Source organism: Choloepus didactylus, chromosome 10, assembly GCF_015220235.1.
Source record: "Choloepus didactylus isolate mChoDid1 chromosome 10, mChoDid1.pri, whole genome shotgun sequence".
Classification (NCBI taxonomy): domain Eukaryota; kingdom Metazoa; phylum Chordata; class Mammalia; order Pilosa; family Megalonychidae; genus Choloepus; species Choloepus didactylus.
In genome coordinates, this window is record NC_051316.1 from 110,975,086 (window position 1) to 110,994,273 (window position 19,188).

Here is a 19,188-nt window from a genome sequence, read left to right on the forward strand (position 1 = left end):
GATAGAAGTTTGCCAAATAGTCAAAAAAGGTGGGAGGAGGCATTCCTGACAGAGAGAACTTCATATACAAAGATATATTTCAATGTAATAATCACTGAAATCTTATCATTAAGAGATATGGTAAGATTTTTTTTTAAATGTAGTAATGTTAAAATTGAACTACAGATAATTCTCACATACCCTTAAAAGAAACATCTTTTCCTGTTCTGTCACTACAGTGGCCAGCAACAATGCCTTCCTCCTATTGTCAACTCCTGGTGGAACACATTTTGGTCTCTAATACTGTTCTCTATTAAAAGGACCCAGGGCTCTATGGCAAGTACTGGTTTTGTGTCTTAGGTCAGGAAAAAAATCACGATGGGCCTGGAATAGCTTGTCGGAAGGCTTTAAAAAAGGCCCAGGGTAATGCCAAAAGGACAAAGGAGCAAGTCTGAGGTAAGCCAGGCTGATATAATTTGAACATTAAAAAGAGAAAAATAATTATAGCTAAATGGGATACATTGAGTCTGGGATAAGCCATGAATTCATAATGAAATGCAAAAGGGAAAATTAAAGTACATAAAAGAGGTAGCTGTAATACAAAAGAAGGGTGAAAATAACAGCATACTTAACATCTTACTGTGTTAATAATGAGGTTAGTGTTAACATTTAGGTGTTTTGTTTCTCAGAGTAAGCATATGTCTGCTTATAAAGTAGAGCTGTGCACTTTTTTTTGTTTTGGTGCAAGGAGAGAGGGGTGGATAAGCCAAATAATCCCAGAAAAGGCATGTCATGTACCAAGAATGGGAAAGTCATCTCCACACAGGTCCTCACACATGTGAACTACGTGGGAGAGGGGGGCCTGATGAGCACCCCAGGCCACACATAAAGGCCAAGTACAAACAGTGAGCTCTAAATGATGAATTAACCAAGTATCCTAAAGATTATGATACAGACTTGATCTCTGACTTCCTGGGAGATGAAACTTCTATAATCATTTGGTGGCAAATTCATTATTGGGTGGCAGTAATGCTACCAGAAAAGGTCAATTCATAATAACCAAACATTGGGTTTTGAAACACTGGTCTCAGGCAAAATAGAGTATTTCAACTCCAAGTGTAACTCCAGGTTGCAAGAAGCTAAAAATCTATGACAGAGGCATGAGCTTTTAAAAACTCCCATTAATTTAGCAGGTGAAGCTTAAAAGGACCCAGCTCAGTGAATACCAACATGGCTTTTAAATCATCCTTAAAGCTGTAACCAAATCTGTGTTTTAACAAACAATCAAACCAAAGATCAACAACCCTGAACAAGGGCTAATCTGAAATTTCATTTTGTTTTGTAGTGGTAAGATGACCAGAACCCTAGGAAGGTCTAGGAAAAGCACTATAATCCTGGGAAAGTATATAAATAAGAATCTGGGAAGAGCAATATAAACCCAGAGATAATCCCTATCTCTGGATATCAGTTAATGCCATCAAACAAACAAACAAAAAAACAGTATAGAGATAGTGAATAAATTAATTAAACCCATGGGTTAATAATTTAAAATAGGTTTAAATTTTGTAATTACTATATAAGGTGAAGTATTCCAGGCAATCACATTTATTGTAATTGTGATTAAACCTGTTATAAAGAGAATTTAACTAAATAAGCCTGTAACCGATTTCTAAATGTTTAAAAATTTTATTTTGGAACTTTATTAGATAAGTAGGGTTAATAAACTGAGTATTAATTAAATTATAAGCAGTGGTGACTGTTAGATCCCAGAAGAAGAAACTAACATGTAGAAGCAATTTCGAACCCCGGGGCCCCGCAGCTTATCTCACAGAAAACAGGTGCCCCATAAACTGAAGAATGTTCAAAGCTAGTCAAGGCTGTCTCAGTTGCAGCAGCGTCTCCAAGGCAGGTAAGGCAAGGTCAGATATACCTGTAAAAACAAACAACCAAAAAGGCCTGCTCTCCCCAGTTAGATAATGCAGCTGCTTTCCTAAAAAGAATATTGTCTCAGAATTCTACCGACCAATCAGCCCAAAACTAGATAGGCACTCACCCAATTGAGGCACAGAACATCACAGCAGACACCCTACCCAACGTGGGTTCCTTTTTTCGTTAAAGAATGCTGCTCTCAGATAGAGAGCAGGAGCCATTATCTTTTTGTTCTTTTCTGCTGGCTCCCACCTGCTTTCTTCCTCTAATAAATCTTAAACTTTATACTTAAATTTTGACTTGCTGCATTGTATGAATTCTTGAACTGCTCCGAACCTAACAGTGACTATTTTTCTCGATGTCCCAAATGCCCTCAGACATTAGAGATCTGAATAAAGTAAAAAAACAGAATGGAATGTTTGGGTATTGGCAAATAAATCCATATGACTTCAGCACAAATTATGCCTTCCCCGCCCCAAAATGCAGTGAAAGAAGCTGAGACAGTAAGGAGCCAGATAATTAGGGACCATGTGTCACATGCTAGAACTTAATCAAATAGGCAAAAGGGAGCTACTAACAGTATCTAAAAAGAGACATGGTGTAGATAATCCTACGTGTCACTTGGTACATCTTCTGGTGGTAACTGGAGAATGAATTATAGGAGAGGAGACTTGCAGCCAGGAAATCAGTGAGTCAAGGATCAGAGATGGGTAGTGAAATACAGCAGCAAACTGATTCAGGAAATAATACAGATCAACTAAAACTTGATATGGGAGAGACTGGGGGAAAAAAGCAGGGGAGACTCCACGGTTACAGCCTGAGTTACTGGCTAGATGGTGGCAGGGCTACTACTGTCAGGCTCGTACAAGCCATAGTGCTCCATACCACATCACACCCAATATTTTAAAATGGGACTACCCAGAAATTGAAACTCTTATTCATTGCTTCTGGGAATGTATAATGGTACAGCCATTCTGGAAGACAGTCTGGCGGTTCCTTAGAAAGCTAGATATCGAGTTACCCTTCGATCCAGCAATTTCACTTCTCTGTATATACCCAGATCTGAAAGCAGTGATACAAACAGATATTTGCACATCGACATACATAGCAGCATTATTCACAATTGCAAGAAATGGAAACAATCCAAATGCCCTTCAACAGATGAGTAGATAAAATATGGTATACACACACAATGGAATACTACGTGGCAGTTAAGAAGGTACGAGGTCGTGAAACATGACAACATGGATGAACCTTGAAGATATAAGGCTGAGTGAAATAAGCCAGATACAAAAAGACAGATATTGTATGTTACCACTAATGTGAACTCTGTGAAAAATGTAAAATAAATATTTTATATCGTAGAATGTAGGGGACCTAGAGATAGACAGCAACCAGTGAAGGAGAACGATAATCTAATGAGAACAGATAAGCTATTGAGGGTGATCCCAATGTTATGGGAATGCTCAGGAATGACTATGGTTTGCAAACTTTCTTGGATATGGTAGGATCATGTTGGAAGCAATGTAGTTATTTTAGGTTATTTGTTTTTCTTATTCCTTTGTTTTATTAGGGTTCTGGTTTGCTAATACTGCTAGAATGCAAAACACCAGAAATTGATTGGCTTTTATAAAGGGGGTTTATTTGATTACAAAGTTACAGTCTTAAGGCCATAAAGTGTCCAAGGTAAGGCATCAACAAAGGGTACCTTCACTGAAGAAAGGCCATTGGCATCCCGAAAACCTCTGTTAGCTGGGAAGGCACTTGGCTGGTGTCTGCTTCCTCCCAGGTTGCATTTCAAAATATTGTGTTCTCCAAAATGTGTCAGCTTGCAAGGGCGGCTGCAGCTAGTAGTGAGCTCCCTCTGTCTGAGCTTTTATAGGGCTTCAGTGAACTAATCAAGGCCCACGCTGAATGGGTGGGGCCACACCTCCATGGAAACATTCAATCAGAGGTCACACCCTAACCAAAGATGTCACTCACAGTTGGGTGGGTCACATCTCCATGGAAACAACCTAATCCCAATATCCCACAAGACTGGATTAAAGAATATGGCTTTTTCTGGGGGACATATGTACAAACCACACAGTTAGGGTTTGTTAATTTTCTTGGGGTATCATAGGGACATGTTGGAAGCAATACAGTTATTTTAGGTTATTTGTTTTTCTTATTCCTTTGTTTTGTTTTGAATTTGTTTTTAATTTTTTATAAAGTAAAAAAAGCTACTACATTAAAAAAAATTAGCTTCAATGTAGTTATTTTAGGTTATTTGGTTTTTCTTATGCCTTTGATTATGGTTTGTTAATTTTCTTAGGGTATGGTAAGAACATATTGGAAACAATGTAGTTATTTTAGGTTATCTGTTTTTCTTAATCCTTGGTTTTGTTTGAAATGTTTTTTTTGTTGTTTGCTTTAATTTTTCAATAAAGTTAAAAAAATTTTAAAAATAAATAAAATAAGCCTACCTACCATATAAATTTATTTCTATAAAATTTTTGAAAGGATTTTTACTCTTTGCTTTTGACATGCTGGCTACAAGCAATTTAATTTATAATCAACTAAAATTGACTAGCAATCATACAGCATCCTATAGAATCCTTTCAAATTAAAAAAATATATATTTAACTTTATGACTATTAAATTTAACACTGTGTAGGTCACAATGTTTCAATTTTGAGGCAGTTAATTTATTTCAAAATTTCAATTTTTTTTCTCATATTTTGAAACAAAGATAGTTTCAGGCTTCAAACATTTTTATAGGCCTTTGAAAAGCTAGTGCTCTGGGTACTATACTTTTACTACCTTCTATTTTGGACATATTGAATTTGAGGTTGCAGATGCTGGTATAGCACAAAAAAGCTTTGGAGTCAAAAGAACCTGGATTTGAATTTTGTCTCCTTTACTTCTTAACTGTGTGAACTTTGGCAAGTTTACTTAACCTCCCCTAACCATCAGCTTTCTCCATGGTAAAAGTGGGATTATGCCTGTCTCTGGATCTCAGTTAATGCAATGCTGCCACTCAGAATTCTGAGTTTTATCCTATAACTCCTTTCATACCCTATAATGCCTCTCCTACCTCCTAAATATGTCTCTAAAATAACTTCCCCTCTCAATTCCTATTCCACAGTCTAATTCAAGCCATTACCTCATATAATATTCTAGAGCTTAGTGTCTGACTATACACAGCTAGGAGCCACTGAAGGTACTTTACAAGGAAAAGGTATGGTCAGATCTATTAGGCTTTTATTTTCTGATCCTGTCTAATTCTCCTGAAACCTATCCTTCCTTCTTGAGCAGTAAAAAATAATACAGTATTAATTTGCATGGTAGTTTCGAACAAAAATTTACACCATGAAAGTATGTAAGTCAACAGATAGCACTTAGGTGCTAACAGTAGTTTATTTCAAATTTGAGACTTAAGGTGAATGCTAGGTAGTCTGTCTGGTGATCTGATGATGTGAAGCAGTTTTTCTACAGTAAGATGCTCCTACCTTCAGGGTTTTCTAGGGCATCAATATACAACATTTAACTAAATGCTACATTATACTCACCACATGAGGTTTTTAAAAAACAAACAAAACAAATATGGTCTCTTACCATATTAATATGCCTTTTTCATTTTCAGAAGCATAGGAGTGTTAAAGAATTTTAATGTTATCCCATGTACAATAGGCATCACCTAATATCCTTTTACAACTAACCTTTTTCCTGATAAAACAATTTAGAATAATGCAGCACACTAAAAATATTTCCACTTTTAGAACTATAAACATATCTCCATTCACAATCATATACATTCTCATTTCCACATTCATTCAAGGAAAAAACTAACTCCCACGTATTTCTTTGTCACTAAAAACATTTCTCAATGCCTTCTTGATCAAAAGGGGGAAAACAAAGGTAATGAAATAAGGTTTCAGTGGCTGAGAGATCTCAAATAGAGTCAAGAAGCTATCCAGGAGGTTATTCTTACACAAGCTCCAGCTAGATGTTCCAAATGGCCACAGTATGCCAAGCCCCAATCAACAGTAGTCCGGAAATACCTAGGTCCCTATCTGAGACTCTATAGAAGTTTCACTCACTAAGTTTTTTTTGTTTGTTTGTTTTGTTTTTCAGAAACTTAAATCCTCCAATGTTCCTATGCCAGATAAGTCCCAAAACCCAGAGGCAGCAGCCTCTTCATGAACATAAACCAGATGCAGCCCCCTTCCCCATGATGTCGACACCTCTTTTCAATATGAACAGGTTAGGATGGTCACTGTCTAGACATCCCTGAAGATTGAGAAAGTGATTAAATGAGAGGACAAGATAGGATCTAACAAAGCATTACAAATACTGAATCTTTATATAAATATATATATATTTTTTAGATACTAGGGTATTAGAATAGCTAGAAGGAAGTAACGGATATGGTTCAACTGTAACCCATAACATTCTTTGAAATTTGCTCTATAGCTGCTTGTTAAATTGTACTTTGAAAGTTACCACCTTTCTGTATATATATTTCAAATAAGGAAGTAACTGAAATGGTAGAACTATAACCCATAACATTCTTTGAAATTTGCTCTCTAACTACTTGTTAAATCATACTCTGAAAGTTATCAGTTTTCTACATATATATTTTACAATAAAAAATGTAAAACAAAAAGTAATGTATGGAAATGTAAGTTTAAGAACTTTATGTTAAAAATCTAAAAACTTCGTACACAAAGCAAACTACAATAGCTGTTCCCTGAATAAAACTATAAATAATAAAAAAAAAAAATCCCTTCTCAGGTGACTAGCATTACATCAAATTGCATTTTCTCTTACTAGTTCTATCGCACTTAAAACAAGGACTGTTCTGATTTGTAAGTTTAAGAACTTTATGTTAAAAATCTAAAAACTTCGCACACAAAGCAAACTACAATAGCTGTTCCCTGAATAAAACTATAAATAAAAAAAAAAAAAAAATTCCTTCTCAGGTGACTAGCATTACATCAAATTGCATTTTCTCTTACTAGTTCTATCACACTTAAAACAAGGACTGTTCTGATTTGCTAATGCTGCCGGTTTGCAAAACACCAGAAATGGACTGGCTTTTATAAAGGAGGTTTATCTGATTACAAAGTTACAGTCTTAAGGCCATAAAGTGTCCAAGGTAAGGCATCAACAACAGGGTACCTTCACTGAAGGATGGCCATTGGCATCTGGAAAACCTCTGTTAGCTCCAAAGGCATGTGGGCCAGCGTCCACTTGCTCACAGGTTGCATTTCAAAATGGCATTCTCCAAAATGTTGCTCTTGGGGCGTTTTTGTCCTCTCTTAGTTGCAGCTCTTCTTCAAAATGTCACTCTCAGTTGCTCTGAGGTCCTTCTGTCTGTGAATTCAACACTAATACTTCTGCCCCCACAAGTCTGCCTCAAAGAACATGGCATTTTGGGGAATATAATACATCCAAACCAGCACATTCCACCCCCGGACCCCAAAATAACATGATCATTCCATATACAAAATACATTCATCCCATCACAATATCAAAAAAACTTAAATCATTTCAGGAATAATAGTTAATTGCAAGATCCCATCAAAATCAGTTACAGGCATGGTCTGTCCTAAGGCATAATTCCCCTTCTAGCTGTGGACTGTGAAACTTAGAACAAGTTACCTGCTTCCAATATACAAAGGAGAGACATTCACAGGCTAAACATTCCCAAAAGGAGAAACAGTAAGGAAAACAGGGTTTAAGGGACCAAAACAATTCCTAAAACCCACAGGGCAAATTTCATTAGATTTCAAAATCTGAGAGTCATTTAGAGAATGGCACTTTGTCTTTGGGGCTTGAGCGAGTGGGAGCCCAAACCTTTCCAAGTGCCTTTGCGGCAGCCCTTTTCTCTCCAAACAGTGGGGTGAGTGCTCCAACATATCCACCCAGACTCTGCCTCTTCAAAGCAAAGGTTCTCCCCTCTCTGAACAGTGGGGTGGCGGCCAGGCTCTCCACAGTCCCTGGGGAATGTGCCCCACCCTCTCTGGGGCCTGGGGTGGCAGCGCTTTTCCTGAGCATCGAGGCTGAAGGCCCACCCTTGATCTCCGGGGCAAACTCACCCTTTCCACGTGCCTGGGTTGCTCTGCCCTTCTTGCCTGAGATTTCTTGACTTCAGACCTCAATTTCCATGATTCTGTCCTTGAAGAAATTTTTCTTTCAATTTCTTCCTTCAGTGTCCTTTCCAGTCCAGCCTAGCAGTGGCTCCGTATATACAGATCTCATAAATATCTGGTTGGCTTGGCATGAGGCACACAGGGATCAAAACCATCAGACAATAGGAGTTTCCACAAATCCTCTCTGGATAACTCCATCTCCAATCCTGGATTGTACTGAAATGGCAGTCAGGTTCCATGTTTGGTTAAATCCTCACATGGAGCTGTAGCTTCTGGGGTCTGACTTTTTGGAAAGGCACGTGGCTGGCATCCGTTCTGGAGTTCTGATTTCAAAATGGCTTTCTCCCACGACGTTCTGCTCTAGGAGTCTGCTTGCTCCTGGGTTGTATTTTCTGTGAGCTGCAGCTCCTCCAAAACGTCACTCTCAGTTGCTCTGAGGTCCTTATGTCTGTGAACTCCTTTATACTACTCCAGTGATCCAATAAACACCCACCCTGAATGTGCAGGGTAACACCTCCATGGAAATTATCCAGTCAAATGTTTCACTCACAGTTGACTGAGTCACACCTCCATGGAAAAACTCAATCAAAGAATTCCAACCTAATTAACACTAATACATCTGCCCCCACAAGAATGCAGGAAAGAACATGGCCTTTTCTGGGGGAAATAATATATACAAACCAGCACAAGGACTAACTGGGTTCTTTCAGGGATCCATCAAATCAAAACCATTTTCATTAAAAAAACAAATTTTATTTGAATTTATCACTCTCTTTCTCTCTCAAGCATACAGTAGAGTTTTATTGAGGCTACCTGGCCTGTGATATTACAACAGGTTGAATGTAGAAGCAGACCTGAGAATCTAGCTGTCTTCTACTAGGCCAGACATTTGCAAAAATGTAAAATAGTGGCATTGAATTTTTGTGTATTTTGGAATATATAGTTATTTTTTCATTGAAACTATGCTATTTCTATAACAACAACAACAAAAAACATGAGTAACAAGAACTAACTTTTGGTTAGTTTTTTACTGAAGAAAAATTGAAAACTAAAAAACTCACAATTATTGTTTCATTAGTGGGATTATGGATAATTTACTTTCCAACTACAGCTGTTATATCACTTTCATAACAATGATTTTAAAAAGGTATTTAAAAATACAATTCAAATTCTTCCAAGTGTTTATGCTACCAACTATACTCTGCACAATAGTGTGCATAAAAATTACCATATTTAAGACACCTATGATTAATACTAAAGGAAAGTCACCATGACACTGTTCATTTAATGTTTTAAGTTATTTGTTGATTCAACATATTTATCACGCACCCATCAATACATGCACTAAGTTAGGTTCTAAGGACACAATGACGAACCAACACATGACATGACTCTAACCTCTCCTGGTTCTCACACAGTCCGGTAAAGATAGAGATCAATCAAATAATCACACTAATGAATGTATAATTAAAACCTAAGATGAATAATCTTACTATTTAAAGGGTTGCAAAAAACTTCTATCATTTCCAACACCTTCTGACACCAAGTACAAAACCGTGGTAACTCTATTCAATTCAATTCCAACTATCTAGCCAGTATTAGGCCAGATTCCACAGGTTTAGAACAATCCCCTACAAGACTGCCCTCTGGGTACCAGTCGCAAGTTCAAGGGCCCTGGTCACCTGCACTTCTGACCAACTGGCTACAGCTTCAAGGGTTCCCACCATTCCCGCAGGTTCAATAATTCCCTAGAACAACTCCCAGAACTCACTGGAAAAAAAAGCACTGTACTTACAATTATAGTTTACTATAGTAAAAGGATACAAATAAGAAGCCAAAAGAGAGGCACAGGGTGAGGTCTGGGAGGGTTGCAAATGCAAGCTTCCTTTCCTCTCCAAGTAGAGTCAGGATTCATCAGGACACATTACCCTCCCAGTATAGCAATGTCATTATGGATCATGGAAGCTCACTGGAGCTTCAAGTATCCCGAGTTTATGAGAGGTTCCATTATGTAGGCATGAGTGGTGAAATCAGTGCTCACTTGGTTGAACTCAATCTCAAGCCCCCTCCCCTCCCAGAGGTCAGGTTGACAGGAAATGGCTCAAAGTCCCGACCCCCTAATCACAGGGTTAGTCTTTCTGGTTTGGCCGACCCCTACCCTAAGACTTCAGGTGTAGCTGGCCTCACCTGTCATCTCCTTAGCATGTAGTCTACCAGGTGTGATTCAGGACTCTCCATATGTTTTCTTCTAAGAGTTTTATGGTATTAGCTCTTACATTTAGGTAGTTGATCCATTTTGAGTTAATTTTTGTATATGGTGTCAAGTAGGGGTCCAATTTCATTCTTTTTGCATATGGATATCCAGTTTTCCAGCATCATTTGTTGAAAAGACTGTTCTTTCCCCACAGAGTAAACTTGGCACCCTTGTTGAAGATCAGCCACAATAGATGTGAGGGTTTTTCTCTGGACTCTCAATTCTATCCCATTGGTCTATATGTCTGTTCTTATCCCTGTACCACACTGTTCTGATGACTGTAGCTTTGCAGTAAGCTTTGAAATCAGGAAGTGTGAGTTCTCCAACTTTGTTGTTCTTTTTCAAGAGTGTTTTGCCTATTCAGGACCACTTGCAATTCCATATGAATTTGAGGACTGGCTTTTCCTCTACTGCTGGAATTTTGATTGGGATTGCATTAAATCTGTAGAGCATTTTGGGTAGTAGTGACACCTTAACAATGTTAAGTCTAATCTATGAACACGGGATGTCTTTCCATTTATTTAGTTAAGTTTTTAATTTTCTTTCAGCAATGTTTCATCATAGTTTTCAGCGTACAAGTCTTTCACATCCTTGGTTAAATTTATTCCTAGTATTCTTTTAGATGCTATTGTAAATGTAACTGTTTTCTTGATTTCCTTTTTGGATTAGTCATTGCTGGTATACAGAAACACAATTGGTTTTTGTGTGTTATCTTGGACCCCTTTGCTGAATTTGTTTATTGGCTCTACTAGCTTATTATAAGCATACTGAGATAGCGTTAAAATAAAAGAAACAAGAAAAGAATTCACGCTTTTCACTTATTTCACCAGCCTGTCTGTATCTGAAGGCAAGTTAGACTAATCCAACGGCCACCACATAATCATAGAACCTTGATATTTAGCAATAATGAAAGATTCTTTACTAATTTACACAAGAATGGTACCTCAGCCAAATTCAGATTTGAAAATCTGCCTCTACATATTAAAATTCCTAAAATGTTATTTCTTATCAATCAAATAGTTACTGAGAACCTACTAAATGTTCTACACTATGCTGGATATGATGGAAAATATGAGATTTCAGTAACCATCTGCCAAGAATTTATGAAATTTAGCAGTTCTGATTATTACTATAGCATGAAAGGCTACTAGAACTGAAAGGGAGCTAGTGCACAAAATGGGATTCTGTTTCCTATACAAGACTCATTGATGAATTACATAGCATAGATCAAGATTTTTTTTAAGCTCCTGATTCTTCAAATTATCATTTTAATATAATTAAGATACTTAGCATTCAATATCCACATTAAATAGCTCCCACACAAACAGTATAGAAATGATAATATACAGTAAGATGTAACAGATGTGAACAGATAAAAATTTAAAAATTTCCCTGACTTGCTGAGTCTATAGAACATGATATGGATGCCCTCTGCTGGTGCCTAACAGCAGCAGCTCCACGACACCAACAAAACCACGGATAAAATGGTAACAGAAGTCAGTAACTCCACTTCTATTTAGATTAGGGATATTTTAATAGTGGTTTTGACTATGGATCAATCAAAGGCAATGAAAATGACTATGTTTTGCTGCAACTGCAAAAAAAGAAAGTAACATGCAAATCATAAATCTCTCTTCTCTATGCTATTAGAATAGAAGGATAATTTAAGATTTATTTTTATTTGGACTGCACTGTGATTTTTAGGAGCACATTTTCTTCCTAAATTAGACTTCCCTTAGTTTTCATATTGGCTCAATATGAAATTCTGAACCCTTATAACTTTTGCCAGTTTGGATATATTATGTCCCCCACAAAAAGCCATGATCTTTAAACCAATCTTGTTGGGTGGAAACTTTTGATTGAGTGTTTCTATGAAGATGTGACATACTCAGCTGTGGGTGAGAACTCTGATTAAATTATTTCCATGGAAGTATGGTCCCGCCCATTCAGGGTGGGTCTTAATTAAATCATGCCAGCCACATGCCCTCCCAGCTGACAGAAGTGTTCCAGGTGCCATCGGCTGTTCTTCAATGAAGGATACTCTTCCTTATGGATACTCTTATGGCCTTAGAACTGTACGTTTGTAACTTAATAAATCCCCTTTATAAAAGCCAATCCATTTCTGGTATTTTGCATAACGGCGGCATTAGCAAACTGGAACATAACTTTACGGTCGAAAGAAGAGGTGAATGATGATAGGTGAATGATGACTTACGATTGGTCCACAAGTCACACATGGATAATTGAGAGGAGACTAGAATAATATTAGCTGGTGACAGCTAGTAAATCCATCACCATAGTTAGCTTTTTCACAATACTATATTTCTATAAATTACTTGTAACTTTTTGTTTGTCCTAAATACAACTAACAGAATAAAAAAAAATCAGCAGGCTTTCGACTTCTAGTAGAAGCAGAGTAGATTGGCTAGACTAATGCTGTCACAAATATAATGATAAAATCTGAACAAAATATTAAAAATTCTTTATTTGAAGGCACTGGAGAGTGACACAATCAGGCAGAAACTTCAATTGGCAAGATTTGGGAAACTGTGGCCTTTTGCCTGAGGCACTCCCCAACCCCCATACCTTGGATAGCCTTACCTTATTGGCTTGAAGTATCAAGAAAGCAGAGTTCAGGGCTGGCAAAGAAGCCAGAAAATTAGCAGGGAAAGCTGAGAGGGAAAGCCAGAGGGAACAAAACCCAAAACATGCATATAAAATCCACTTGAAGTTTTCACTCACTGCTAAGCTACACATATACAGGGGAAACCTGGGGGAGCCCAGCAAAAAAGCAGCAGTTGAAAGCTGAAAAAACTAAGTAAGGATTTCAGCTGCTGCCCAACACAAGGGAGGGTTTGGAGTTTAAGTCAAGCCAAACTGTCTGCTAGAACAAAAGTTACAGTTTGGAAGAATACAACAGAGTCTCTACACTATATTATTTACAATATCTAGAATCTAATTAAAGATCACTAGGTAAACTAAGAAAAAGGAAAATGTGACCCACAAGCAACAAAAATGCAATCAAAAGAAACCAACTGCAAGATAAATAACCCAGGTAATGCAATTAACAAAGACTTAAAATCAGCTATCATAAATATGTTCAAGGACTTAAGGAAAACACACACATATGGATAAATAAAAGGGGCACCTTGGCAGAGAAATACGAACCAAAAGAAAAGAACCAAGTAGAAATTCTGGAACTAAAAAAGGACAATGTTTGAAATAAAATGTCCACTGGATACAATTAACAGTAGATTAAAGATAGCAGAAGAGTCATTAAACTTGAAATAAGAACAACAGAAATAATTCAATCTAAAGAACAAAGAGAAAAAAAATTTGGAAGAAAAATGAACAGGGCCTAAGAGATTTGTGGCCCAATAACAAATCATCTAAATGCAGACCCAGAAGAAGAGAAATGTGAAGAAATAATGGACGAAAACTTTCCAAATTTGGTGAAAGATATCCATGCAGAGATCCAAAATGCTCAACAAACCACAAACAAGAAAACTACCCCTAGGTATATCATAGTCAAACTGCTGAAATACAGCAACAAAGAGAAACTCTTGAAAGCAGTCAGAAAAATAACACATTTCATAGAGAATAACAATACCACCATAAAGAAAATGAAAAGGCAGGCAAAATTGGGAGAAGATACAAAACATTTATCTGACAATGGACTTGCATCAGACTCTAAAAAGAAATCCTGGGAGTTACTGCTTAATGGATAAATAGGTTTCTGTTTGGGTGATAAAAAAGTTTTAGTAATGAAAGGTGGTAATAGTAACACAACCTTGCAAAAGTAATTAATGCCACTGAATTGTAGGCTTAAAAATGGTTATAATGGCAAATTTTATGCCATATATACGTCACCACAATTTAAAATTTTAAAAAAGAACTACAATTCGATAATAAAAAGAAATAATCCATTTTTTTTTAAATGAACAAAAGACTGGTACAAATACTCCACAAAGGAATATTTACAAAAATGGCCAATAAGTTATATGAAAAAATGCTCAGTATTAGTCATCAGGGAAATACAAATTAATGCTGCAAGGAAATGTTACTTCACATCCAGCAGAATGGCAAAAATTTAAAAATTAAATTAAAAAGACTGACAACACTAAATGCAGAGTAACCAGACTCGCACACATTGCTGGAGGGAATACAAAATGCTACAACCACTAGGGAAAAAGGTTTGGTACTTTCTCATAAAGTTAATCATAAACTCAGCTCCTCCATTCCTAGATATGTATCCAAGAGAAACAAAAACAAATTTCTACAAAAAGACTTACGAACAAATGTTCATAGTAGCTTTAATCAGACAGCCAAACCCAGAGACAACACCAAAGTCCACAAATAGAAGAATGAATAAACAAATTGTGGTATATTATACAATGGAATATTACTCCACAACAAGAAAGAATAAACTATTGATACATGCCACAACATGGGTAAATCTCACAGATAGTGAAAGAAGTTGGACATAAATGAGTATAACTTTGTGATTCCATTTATATGAAGTTGTAGAACAGCAAACAAAACTAAGATGAAAAAAATCGGAACAGTGGTTGCAAGGTAAAGAGGGGAGACTGGGGAGAGACACAAGAGAACTTTCTGGGGAGATGAAAATGTTCTATACCATGTGGGTACATGGGGATATCCATTTGACAAAATTATACAGCTAAGCTTTGTGTATTTCAATCTATAATATATATACTATATATAATATATATTTCAATATATAATATATATTCAATATATTCTATATATATTCTATATATATATATAGACTATATATAAATAGTGGGGAGAAGTAGGTGGATGGAAGTATAGTTGATACCAGAATTGCAAAATGTTGATAACTTTTGAAGTTGAGTGATAAGCATATGAGGGTTCATAACCCTATTCTATTTACTTTTATATTTTCAAAATCTTTCATAGTAAAAAGTCAAAAAAAAAAAAAAAAAAGCAAAAAGAATCAGCAGGAAGAAATGCCCAAAAGGACATTATTGGGACACATGAAAAAATTGGAATATACATAAGTTTTATATCAATGTTAAATTTCTTGAATTTGATAACTGTACATAAGTGAATTACATATGTAGCTACATAAGTGAATATTCTTGTTTTAAAAAAAGTGCTTGGAAGAATTAAGCATTCAAGGAGCACGATATATACAACCTACTCTCAAAGGTTTAGAAGGTAGATAGAGAGATAGGCAGGTAGAAAGATAGATAGATAGAATGAACACAACAAAATTGGCAAAATGTTAAAAGCTGGCAGATCTGGGTATCTGAGGGGGGGGCATGTTGGAGTTCTCTGTATGGGTTTTGTATTATATTTGCAACTGTCCTAAAAATTTGAAGTTATTTCAAAATAAAAAGTTTATTAAAATATATAACTTCAAAAAACTTTTAAAATCAAATGTTTGTTGTTTAAAAAAAGAGATCATAAAAACAAACAAAAAGTTAGGAAAAGCTTCATAAAGGAATTAGCCAGGACCTTGAAAAAAAGAAAACAGAGCATTTCAGATAAGGGGGAAAATATATGTAATGATCAAATACATGAATGTGGGAATGAGCATTATGACAGACTAGTAAGAAAACAAACCTCCTTAAGCAGAAATAAAAAATATGACCAGGGGTCAAACAGGAGTTTAGACTTGATATGGAAAGGAAACAGGCTTGCTTCAAGTTTTTAGGCAAGCAATTACTTACAAAGTGGGATTTAATATTTTCTAGAGATTAAATTCTACTTTCATAAGACTTTTAAATAAAAATTTGTTGACAATAGAAAATGTGTCTGGTTTGATTTGCTTTAGAGCACTCTTGACACAGGTGAAATGTGTATGGAAGTTTTCAGATCAAACGAAGGCATGGATATTGTCTGAAAACAATATAACTTCCTTAAAAGTGGTTCTGATTTCAGAGTAAAAGAGCAAGAGAACACAGATGTTGAAGGAGGACCTAAGGTTTACAATACAGAATTAATAAACTATTAAGGATATTGTATATCTGATACAATGTTGAACCTTCCTCAAATGTGGGGTTTTACTTTGCTATTCATTTTTTTTTTTATTCTGGGTATAGCAACTACCTTATGGCATACTTTTTCTTATTCAAATATGTTTAATATATGGGAAAAAAATTCTTACAAATAAAAAGAAATTCCTGCATGCATTACCTTGTCCTGAAGGGTTTGCTGTCATCTTCCTATTTTCTGTCTCAATTATGTTCAGTGGCAATTAGTCAGCACTTTACAATCACCTATACAAATAAGTATACACACATATAAAATGTACCATACTTTAATATTTAATAGCAAACTAAAAGTTTTCAGAAACAGCTAGACTCCCTATATTGAAATGTTTGTATTTTCTTCAGAAAGATAGACATTTGAAAAGCACGGACTTAAATCACAAGTTTAAACTCTGCAAGCACCCTCAGGTATTAAACAGTGTGACAATAATTGCTTATTCTTGCAGATGTCATACCAACATTCAGCATTACTCTGTCTTTAATATACATCACTAAATTCCATTTACCAAGTACTACACCAAATGTATCAACCACTTGAGAGCATCAACCCTATCATATCACAGTGCTAAGAAGCAAAGTCACTCATCTCTGGTGCCTCTCCATTCACTTAAAAAATATACCCAGCCACTACTGTGTACACTGAAAGCTGAGGAGGGAAAGGAGTCTAACACTTATCCAGTACCTGCTGCACCGTACAACGTATAAGATGCTTGCAATTAGTTATTTCATTTATTATCACCATTTTAGAGACGGGGAAACCGTGCAAAGGTCACAATGCTAGTTTGAATACCTTGGGCTCTAAGTTTCCAAAGCTAGTGCTTTTGTACTAGGCTTCAGCTTTGGGAAGATCCCAAGATGAGCAAGACCCTTCTCCTGCCCTCAAAGAACATATAATTCGATGGGAAACAGTCTTATTCAAGCAACCATATCAAAAAACGTTTAACAAACGGGTCCCTCAAAAAGCATAAACAACGTGTTCTGGAAGCAGAGAGGCACAGATTCTATTGGCGAGATAAGTAAGGAATACCCTCAGGAGAGCCCGGGAAAAGTACAGGGGCTGGAAACCAGAGGCCAGTTTTGACTAAACGAATCGTTCGGTGTCTCCTGAGGCACAGGGCGATCGGAGCCGGGTTAGGACAGGAGGGACATATTATGAAGTGGCACGTTAATCAGAGATGTGACAGACCTGGACCAGGGATGTGACAAAGCTGGACGAGCGTCTCAGGAGAGTCCCTGTCGGCGGTGCAGGACGCGCAAAAGTATGGACCTAGGCTGCAGCCGAGACGACGGAGAGAAGGGAGTGAGAGCGTCTGAAGGTAAGGTCGGCGAGGAAGCTGCTGCTCTATGGAAACAAAGACTGCCGCGGCATGTCAGCGTCCGGACCACACACTCCCATGCCCGGAGCCTCCAGACTGTCCTACTTACCCGGAACGCGAGGATGCCGGGAATGATTTGCAGTCGGATCGCGGTTCTCAAAGCGATCGCGACCTCTTAAGAGTCGGGGAGAAGGAATACAGCGTGCAGCACTCCAACCCTCCTGCCCCTCCTGGGCTTCCGTCTTCCGACCGACAGACACCTTCGTGGGCGGAAGTCCCGCCTCTTGCCCCGATCCACCTTCAGCCGCCCAAGGCGATTCGTACCCGCTCACTGGGGATAATACTTCACTTCCGAAGAGTGGCAGCCGGAGAGGCTCACGGGAGTTGCAGGCCGCACTGTTTGGGGCGTGGTACAGGTAGGAGCCAGGAAGCTTGGGGGCGGGGCCAGGCAGCTCGGGGGCGGGGCCGGGGCGGGGCGCAGGGAGGTAAGCTTTGACTCTGCTAGGCCTCAGGCCCACGGAGTCCTGCGAGTCCCGAGGACCGCGAGCTGGCAGTGCGGCTGGACCGGGAAACGCCACCACCTTGGCGCAGTTTGCGATGCTGAAAGTCCGTCTCGACTGAGACTGAGCCCAGCAGCCGCTAGGACTCGGAGGGCGAGTGTTCTAAGCCGGGCTCGCTTTCAAGCTTTAGCAACCATCTCAGCTTGTGCGTTCACACACATAGACACACACAAAGGCATATTTTCCTTCTGTAGTTTACGTAATTATACATAAGAAAAGCACTAAACACGCAGAAGTTGGTTACTATTGTGCAACATTCTGTAATTAAGAAGTGAGTGTACCACACCTCAGAGCACCAGGCCTCTGCTAGTGGGACCACCTGATTCCAGCACAATAGATCTACGCGGTTACATTAAAAGGTAACCTTACAAAATGTATGTCACCTGTTCTGTGGCCATTAATCCTTGTTATGTATCTTTTCTAGAATGTGAACGTTTTTAATAGTCGATGTTTGCTCAATAGTAAATGTTTGATGCACGATTTTGTTGTTCACGGGTCCGTGACTGAATAGGAACACTACCAGGCGTTTATTGAGTGCCTTCTGCGTGCTAGGCGCTTCCTGTGCCTCAGCTCCGGTCTTGTCATCCCTCGATTTATATAGGAGCCTCCGAGTTATTTACTCTATGTCAGGCAGCAGGGCTGAAATGAAAGGAAGAAAGGTCTGCCAGATGCTAACGCCCACCTTCTTGAATCTCGCGTTCTCTCTGCTCTGGAGGAAGGGATTCCTCTGAGATCAGCTCTTGGTGTCTACTTTAATCCAGATACAAAGTGTAATGTATGAGCATCTTGTTAGTAGGTCAGGACTCCTTTTCAGCCAAGAGGCCATCTGGAGTTAAGGGGTGACCAAAAAGATGACCTTAGGAGAACTATTTTGGTTTTACGTTGCTTGGCTAGACAATATAGAAACAAGAGCATAGAAAGCTCCAAATCTAAGTTACAGATGGCATTCTGAACAAAGTTTATTTAAGGAGAAAA

General features: G+C 37.8%; 1 protein-coding gene across 4 annotated transcripts in view; it reads right to left on the bottom strand.

The window, feature by feature from the left end:
- Positions 1-17,917, bottom strand: part of LOC119505275 (INTS3 and NABP interacting protein) — a 31,817-nt gene extending 13,900 nt beyond the window's left edge. Inside the window, exons 1-2 of one of the 4 annotated variants that reach the window (XM_037797935.1) lie at positions 17,763-17,917; positions 17,524-17,694 (exon numbers count right to left, since the gene is read on the bottom strand). Coding sequence is in view for 2 of the 4 variants with exons in the window: in XM_037797933.1 (XP_037653861.1) it covers positions 16,483-16,507 (25 nt within the window). In the remaining 2 variants the exon portion in view is untranslated. Of the gene's footprint in view, positions 1-16,482; positions 16,566-17,523 lie in introns of all 4 variants that reach the window. The other 3 variants (XM_037797933.1, XM_037797932.1, XM_037797934.1) reach the window with 3 other exon arrangements.
- Positions 17,918-19,188: the final 1,271 nt, after the last annotated feature.